Here is a 9,000-nt window from a genome sequence, read left to right as displayed (position 1 = left end):
AACGAAGCCACAAGAATGAAGAATTGCAGCTTGATCTTTAACCATGATTTCACATAATTTCCTTTGTCTTAAACTCTAGTAAAACTTCCTGATATCATGCTGTATATAATAAGTGTGCTACACTAGCTCTGGGTGACTGTCTCTACATCAGAGGGCAGTGTCCCACCTGGTCCCAGCTTCCCCTACTCTCTCTGTGTCTGTCTCTTTCTTTTTCTCAATCCCCATCACCCCTACTCAGGACTCATCCGCTCTCTAACCATGCTAGTCTTGGCTCAAGAGAGAGAGAGAGAGAAACATAAATATTGACACTCCATCCCATGCAATCTTTTATTTTTTAACATATTTTTATCGATTTCAGAGAAGAAGGGAAAGGGGGAGAGAGATAGAAACATCAATGATGAGTCCTAAGCAGTTTGGCTCAGCGGATGGAGCATTGGCCTGCGGACTGAAGGGTCCCAGGTTCAATTCCGGTCAAGGGCATGTACCTTGGTTGCGGGGACATCCCCAGTGGAGGGTGTGCAGGAGGCAGCTGATCGATGTTTCTCTCTCACCAATGTTTCTAACTCTCTATCCCTCTCCCTTCCTCTCTGTAAAAAATCAATAAAATATATTTTTTTAAAAAAAGAAAGAAACCATCAATGATGAGAGAGAATCATTCATCGCCTGCCTCCTGCATACCGCCTACCGGGGATAGAGCCCAAAACCCTGGCATGTGCCCTGACTAGTAATCAAACCTTGACCTCCTAGTTCTTGGTTCATGCTCAACCACTGAGTCACACTAATTGGGCCCGAGGCAATCTTTTGACATATATAGTCAGAACAGCTTAGAATATCTCTAATGTTATTTAAAGGACAAAGAAAATGATTTTTAAAAATAAATCTAACATTGATAATGATGTTTAAACAGTGTTGTCAATACTTTCTTAAGCTTTACAAAGAAAACTGTTTTAGTTATGGATCAATGAAAAAAATCAATGTTTTAGTTATGGGTCAAGAAAGATTAACAATTTGTCAAGTTATCGGAAGGAGAAAGCCAATGACTAAATAAATAAAGTTGCCAAAAAGGTAGATTGTTTTACAGAAAATGGAAATAACATACTGTATGAAACAACATGTAATATTGTTTGAATACCTTTTAAATCAATTGTTTTCCATAGTAGTATGCTCTGTTTCTCCCTTTTTTTATGTTTTATGAATATACTGTAAATTTTTACTTTGTGGGTACTGTAAGGACAGAAAAAAAAAAGCATTTCTTTTTCTTTGCTGTGGCCTTCCACAATTTGTGAGAAGCACCTGGTAATTAAACTTCAAGTCTGTTAGCTCCTCTGCTCAAACTGCAAGACATGATAAGCTACTTTCAAGGCTACCTTCTTACATACCCCTCCTCCTTGTGGTTTTAATGACTCTGGGGAAATCCGGCCAGAAAATTTCTAGTTAGTAAAATGGCTCTACTTCCTCTCTTTTAAACCCAAGTTGCCCTCCCCTCCTTGTTTTAACTCTTTGTAACTTTTGCCCTAAGAATGTTTACAGGCTGTGACAATGCTGATAAAGACACCTCCTTAGGACATCTAATTGGACTGTCTCCTGAAGAACTAAAAAGGCAACCCCCCTGAATTCTGCTCAATTTCAGCCCAAAAATCCTCCTCCCTTGCTTGTCACCTAGCAACAGCAGCCATAAAAAGAGCAGTCCACTGTTTATTTCTTTGTCTTTGTATTGATTAGCCATGCACTGGCCCTTTCCCTATGGGGAAGGTAAAATAAACCCTCTCTCTCTGTATCTATCTCTTTTCTCTGTTGTGAATTCTTTCAAAACCCTAATAGTTTCCATGAGGATTACAGAACACATCTCATAGATAAAAAAAACTTTACTTTGTGCTAACAGAGACTTATCTTTGATATCAAGGCACTATTCCTTTCTTTTTATATTTCTAATATCACAATTACCTCTTTTTATGTTGTATATTTGTTAATAAAGTGTACTAGCTATGGATATTTTAACACTCTCTTTCTTCAACCTTTATTGTTAAGTGATGAATACGCTATTCTATTACACAATTGAAGTTCTCTAAATCTGACCATATATATTTTCACCCTCCTTGAGGTGGTGTAAATTTTCCTATTTTTATGTTGCCACTTGAGTTCTTTCGTTTCAGTTTGAAGAGCTCTTTGAGCATTCTTTGCAAGCCACATCTAGTGACAAATTCCCTCAGCTTTTGTTTATCTGGGAAAGTCTTTGTTTCTTTTTTTTTTTTTTTTTAATTGAGCTCAGAAAGAGGAAGGGAGTGAGAAAGAGAAAGAGAGAGAAACATCAATGTGAAAAAGAACATCGATAAATTGCCTCCAGCACATGCCCCAACCAGGGATCAAACCTGAAACCTGGGTCTATGCCCTGACCAGGAATCAACCCACTACCTTCTCTTTTTAAAAAAAATATATTTTGGGGGGTGATAAGGACACATTTGTAATATCTTATTCAATAAAGGGATATATATATATTTGATTTCAGAAAGGAAGGGCAAGGGAGTAAGAGCTAGAAACATCAATGATGAGAGAGATCATTAATTGGCTGCTTCCTGCATGCCTCCACCCTCCCCCCACTGGGGATCAAGCCCACAATCTGATAGTGACCTTCTGGTTCATAGGTCGATGCTTAATCACTGAGCCATACAGACTGTTCACCCTGCCATCTTCTGGTGTAAGGGACAATTCTCTAATCAACTGAGCCATACTGGCCAGGCCTGGGAAAGTCTTTATTTCCCCCCTCAAATTTGAAGAATAACTTTGAGTTTATCCGCTGACAATTTTTGTCTTTTAGCACTTTGAATATGCCATTCTATTTTCTCCTGGAATGTAGGGTTTTTGCTGAGAAATCCACTGACAGCATAATGGGGATTGTTTTATAAGTTACCCTTTATTTTCCTGGCTGTCTTTACAATTCATTATCTTTGATTTTAACAGTTTCATTATAATGTGTGTTGGAGAAGGCTCTTGGTCATTGATATCATAAGGTGATATATTAGCTTTTTGAACTTGGACGTCAATTATTCACAGACATAGAAAGTTTTCAGCTATAGCCCTCAAATTAAATTTCTACCCCATTCTCCATCTCTTCTCCTTCCTGAACCACAATAATATTGGTGTTCCTCCTTTTGATTGGGTCTCATAGATCATGTAGGTTTTCTTTACTCATTTTGACTAATTTCGCTTTCTCTTTTAGCTGTTGCTAATAAACATTTAATTAAAGAAGTTTGAAGATCTAATTGGCTTTATTAAATAAATTATGAATCAGGAAGATTCACATCTAACAAGCAGAGAGATACTCCAAGAGGTCACACAATATGGAAGGCCTATAAGGAGCATGGAACAAGCATGTGATCAGCAAGAGAAAAATACTCATTGGAGGAAAATAAGAGTTCAAGTGATGATAGCTTCCTGTTGTCTGAGCTGTGGCATTTCCATTGACTGGGTTTGTTGCCAGGGAAAAAGGAAAATCTTCCCTCCTCCTGCTGAGGTAGTAAAGTAGTTGCACTTCCTGTTTGGAAATTCAAGGTAGCCTCTTCCTCTTGCGGTCTGTAATTGATGTCTTCTGTTCAGTGGTAGAGTGTAACAGCTTCATTACAGGCCTTTCTGACTCCAATTTTAGTTGAGTTTTCCTTACTAATTTTCACAAGTTTTATCCTCTATGTTATTTATTTTTCCTCGCATCTGCTCACCTCTACCACAGAAGCTCTGTATTCTATTCTTAATCTCATTAATTCAAGTCTTCCACACCAGAATTTCTGCTTGATTCTTTGTTGTGGTTTCTATCTTTCTTATAAATAATTTATTTCCTTTTATCTTTTGATCTCATTGAACTGAGTTTTCTCCTCATTCCTGAATTTTTCCAATACAAGCTATTATCAATTCCTTATAAAGTACATAACATTATTCCATGTCTCTGGGCTCAGGCGTTGGACAATTATTGATATCTTTTGGTGGTGGCATAGTTCCTTGATATTTTTTAAATTCTTGTATTTTTGCATGGCTGCTTTCCCATTGGAAATCCCTTTACCTATTCTCTTCAGGCAGGGTAATGGGTGTTGCTGTTGCTTCTCTAGGGATCCCAGGTTTATGACGGATAGATCTGCTCCGCTCTTCTTATTCCCTTTGTGGAAGAATTCGTAACCTTTGTTTTTCTCTCATCCTTACAACTCACCAAGTTTCTGAAAAAGTCTCTTTATTTTTGCAAAAGGTGGCATTGAAGCTTCAGTTTATTGTTTCTTCCTTGCCCACAGACCATGGAACATTTTTCTGAGAGCACTCAAATTCCCCAACTTGTTCCTACTGCCACACAGAAGGTGTCCACCCAGAGTGGGAGAAAGTGGATTTGGCAATGGGGGCTTTGAGTGGGCCAGTAGGGAGATCCTCAAGTGGGGTACTCACAGAAACTCTATACAGACTTCCTGCTGAAGTCTTGAAGACACAGCAAAAAACCCACTTTAATTTCATGTTCATTGGTATCCACAGAAATCAGTGTGCTGCTTGCTGTACAAAAACAGGTTTCTCCAGCTCAACCCTCACACACTCACTACCGCTTTCAACCTCTGCCTCTGAAGAAGCCACCTCTTGGATCTTCTCTGCAGGGGAGGTGGCCGTTATTGCTTCCAGACAAAGTAGTCCCATGCAGTGTCAAACAGTGTGCTAGACTCTCTTATCCAAATCAAACAGTGTGCTGGGATCTCCCTTCTGGTAGGCTGAACTTCTACAAATTCTCTCTCCTGTGTGTCTTCCCAGGTCAGTACTATCCAGATTTTCTTTTTTTCCTTTACCAAAGTAAGTGTAGGTGGGGCTGATTTTCCAATGCCCTTGGATCCATGTTCCTCACCAAGATCTTATTTATTTATTTTCCAGTGCACTAATGGGCAAGAGTCCTCCACATTCAGAATGAGGAAGACCTTTAGCTGGTTGCCATGGCATTAAGAATTGGGACAGTCTTGTTGCTAAGCAGTTAAATCTAGAATGAGGAGGAATTGTAGCATGCTGCTATGGTATTTAGAATTGGGAGAGTCTTGTTCCTAAGCAGTTAAATTATAAAACATAATCATATGAGAGATGAAAGACAAATGATTTTTTTTTTGGTCATATAAAGTTCTGTGTTCATGGTAATCTGTGATATAAACTCTCTGTGATAAGACTATAGAAAAAAAAAAAAGAACCTGGGAACCATTCATATAATTGCTGGTAAGTAACTCTCAAAAATTTAGCTATAAAGAATGAAACACTAGTACATTTCTCTGCACAGGAATACACACACATAACCAGAAACACAAAATGATTCTTTGCCAATTTTTGAGATCTCAAGGAGGATCTACTTATTAAGGCTTATTCTGCTCTAATTAACTTGCTTGAGTGCCACAACATTGTGTTTTTAATAGATTTTACTCATAGTTTGGAAATACTGAATTTGGCTACAAACGAAAGTGAGAGGTGGTAATTAGGGTATAGTCATTGTTGAATTTAATAACGCTGCTTCCCTCCCTTCTTTAGGACTTACTGATTCTGAAAGTACATTATTTTGCCTTCAGTGCACTCCCATTTCCAAATATTTACTCTCCCAACTAGTTTGATTCCTTTCACTTTATATGGCTAAAGTTTTTTAAAATATTATTCTTCTCAAGAGTATAATTAAACAAAAACTTTTTAGTTAATCCATCACGAACCCAATATACTCCTCCTGCAATACCACTAATGTCTATTGAATATAGCGCTTAGCATAAAGTAGATACTAATATTTGGAGAATATTGGTGCTTTGTCCCTTCCAGTTTCACAGGGTTAAATAATTAGAGAAATGCAGAAAGGAGATAATATAAATAATAACCTATTATATTGGAAGTACATATTATATATTACAAAAATTGGAAACAATAAAATATGTGAATAGCGTTTATATCTCTCTAAAGATATAATTCTTCTTTGATACTGAAAGGAAGACCAACATATTGATATTTATACAAAGTCCGTATGTAAAAATTAATTCCCTTTCATTAAAACATGATATGTGTTCACTTTTTAAAATTATTTATTGTTGAAAGTATTCCATATGTCTCCTTTTTCCCCATTGACGTCTCCCAGCCCGCTCCTGCCTCCCCGCACAGGCCCTCAGCCCCCTATTGTCTTTGTCCATTGATTATGCTTCTATACATAGGATATATGTGCACTTTTGTTTTATATTTTTATTGGGTAGTTTCATACATATCCATATATTGAAAGAACAGTATCATAAATTTACATGTGTTCTTTTTTTAGGTTCAGTAAATATTGATGGTCAATCACAATCCATTTGTACATCCACACTGTCACTCTGCCTTCTATTATTTATGAGTAAACAGGAAAATGCATGCAGTGCACTGAGTCTTGTCTGGAGCCAAACACTAGCTCATTTTTAACCCTTTGCTTCCACCTGAAACTTATGACCCCCATCTCTGTCTCTGCTCTTCATTTTTACTTATTTTTAGTGTTGCTTCTCTGATGAAGTGCCTCTCCCAGAAGTCAAAATAAAGGTCAGCACTGCATAGAGCCAGTGCAGATGGAGGAGACACAGCAGTGATGCTTCATGCCCTGCCCTTCCTTCCTCTCACCAGTGGCTGCAAAAAGTGGCTCCATAATGGCTGTGGGTGAAGCCTTGGTGCATGTGAAGGTAATTCTTCTTCTGCTCTGGCAGGGGGTGTTTCTGTTTCTTTCTGGATGGTCCCAGACTGGGAACTCTCAACGTAATGGTCCCCCAGAAGTGGTGATTCCCATGAGGCATGCCAGCAGCATGATGCCTCCGGGCTGGCTCACGTACAGCCTGCATTTTGAGGGGCAGAGACACATTTTGCACATGAAGGTCAACAAGAATTTTCTATCCAGACACTTCCGAGTGTTTACCTACACAGACCAGGGCGCTCTCCTTGAGGACCTGCCTTTTGTAAAGAATGACTGCTACTACCAGGGTTATGTGGAGGGGGACCCAGAATCCCTGGTTGCCCTCAGTACCTGTTTGGGGGGGTTGCAAGGAATATTACAAACAAATGACATTGTTTATGAAATAGAGCCCAAGAGACTTTCTACCACCTCAGAACACTTCATATATAAAGTGGACAGTGAGGAGACACAATTCCTACCCATGAGATGTGGAGTAACAGATGAAGAAATAGCACAACAACTGAAGTTTCAGGAGAGTGCTAATTTCACTTTGATGCAGAGTGGGTATGAAGGCTGGTGGACACACAGGCGGCTTCTTGAACTGGCAGTGGTGGTGGACCACAATCGCTATCTTCATCACCGAAGTAACACCACAGCTGTGCAGAATGAAGTATTCCTTGTTGTCAATGGAGTAGATAACTTTTTGCATTCACTGGATATTGATGTGGTTTTAATGGGAATTGAGGTCTGGACTGAAAAAAATCTCATTACAATAAATACCTTACGTGGTCTCCTGGACGAATTTTCCACATGGAAGATAACTAGCTTGAATAACCGCATTCCCCATGATGTTGCACATCTTTTTGTAAAGCATTACTTTGGTTTTACTGTTAGCTTTTCCTATATTGGAAGAGTATGTGACTTTCGTTTTAATTGTGCAGTTGATAGTTTTATGAGTGATAGCTTGTATGATATTGCATATACAGTGTCACATGAGATTGGGCATAATTTGGGTATGGATCATGATGGACCAACTTGTTCATGTGGACATAAAGCCTGCATAATGTTTCCAGATAAAGAAAGTGCAACTAGATTCAGCAACTGCAGCTATGCTAGCTTCATGGACACTATTGCAAGGCGAAATTGTATGTATGTGTCATCAAATACAAGGAACATCTTCACACTTCCACGGTGTGGGAACAATGTGGTTGAAGAAGGAGAAGAGTGTGACTGTGGCGCTTTACATTTGTGTATGAAAGATCTGTGCTGTGAGTCCAACTGCACTCTCAGCGCTGGGGCTGCTTGTGCTTCTGGTCTTTGTTGCAAAAACTGCCAGATCCTGCCCACAGGAGAAGTTTGCAGACAAGACGAAAATGACTGTGATCTCCCAGAGTGGTGCAATGGGACATCCTACCATTGTCCAGAGGATGTGTACTTGCAGAATGGGATGCCATGCAAGGGCGGTGGCTCCTGCTATGAAAAGAGATGCAATAACCGTGAAGAGCAGTGTAGGAACATTTTTGGCAAAGAGGCCAAGAGTGCAAATCAGTGTTGCTACACCGCAATGAACACTCAAGGTGACCGTTTTGGGAACTGTGGTCTAATGAACGCTACATATATAAAATGTGACATCTCAGATACCTTGTGCGGGAGGATTCAGTGTGAAAATGTGACAGAACTTCCACTTCTGAGAGATCATTCTACTGTGCATTGGACTCAGTTGAATGGCGCCACCTGCTGGGGTACCGACTACCACTTCGGGATGACCCTACCTGACATTGGTGATGTGAAAGATGGGACAGAGTGTGGGGCAGAACATGTCTGCATCCAAAGGAAGTGTGTCCATAGGTCACATCTGGTAACTGGTTGTTCACCTAAGACCTGCAATCTGAAAGGAGTCTGCAACAACAGGCTGCACTGCCATTGCAACTATAAGTGGGACCCTCCCTTCTGTCTGAAAAAAGGCAGTGGAGGTAGTATAGATAGTGGCCCACCCCCTGGAAGGAAAGAGAATGAAAAACCCCGAAGGAAGACTTACCTGCTACTATTTGGGGTTGTTCCCCTTTTGATATTATTAATATGTTGGCTATTTTGCCTCTTTACTAGCATCTTAAGCAACAGCTAGGGGGAAAAAGGAGAATGTTCTAACATTACTTGAGAAGGAAAAGCAAAAAGTTACGATTAAAAAAAAAATCCCAATGTATTAACTTTCCTATGTATTAACTTTGTCTCCTTGCAGCAAAACTATGACTGTAGGTGGCACAGACCATTGACAAAAAATCTCCAAGATATTTTCTCGTTCAGGATCATAAACATTAGCCATTAAAAATAAGCCA

At 39.4% G+C, this 9,000-nt stretch overlaps 1 protein-coding gene across 1 annotated transcript; it reads left to right on the top strand.

The window, feature by feature from the left end:
- Positions 1-6,617: 6,617 nt before the first annotated feature.
- LOC132236101 (disintegrin and metalloproteinase domain-containing protein 25-like) lies at positions 6,618-8,789 on the top strand. The gene has a single exon (XM_059699506.1). It carries the CDS (start codon positions 6,645-6,647, stop codon positions 8,787-8,789), a length of 2,145 nt encoding a protein of 714 aa, XP_059555489.1. The 5' UTR covers positions 6,618-6,644.
- The last annotated feature ends 211 nt before the right edge of the window (positions 8,790-9,000 follow it).

The sequence above is a fragment of the Myotis daubentonii genome, chromosome 5, assembly GCF_963259705.1.
Source record: "Myotis daubentonii chromosome 5, mMyoDau2.1, whole genome shotgun sequence".
NCBI classification, from domain to species: Eukaryota; Metazoa; Chordata; class Mammalia; order Chiroptera; family Vespertilionidae; genus Myotis; species Myotis daubentonii.
The sequence above is the reverse complement of the archived record's forward strand: the minus strand, read 5'-3'. Positions and strand labels throughout refer to the sequence as shown.

Bases quoted from the DNA above. Each gene is read 5' to 3' on its own strand.
- LOC132236101 (XM_059699506.1), top strand. From the start codon at position 6,645: ATGGCTGTGGGTGAAGCCTTGGTGCATGTGAAGGTAATTCTTCTTCTG.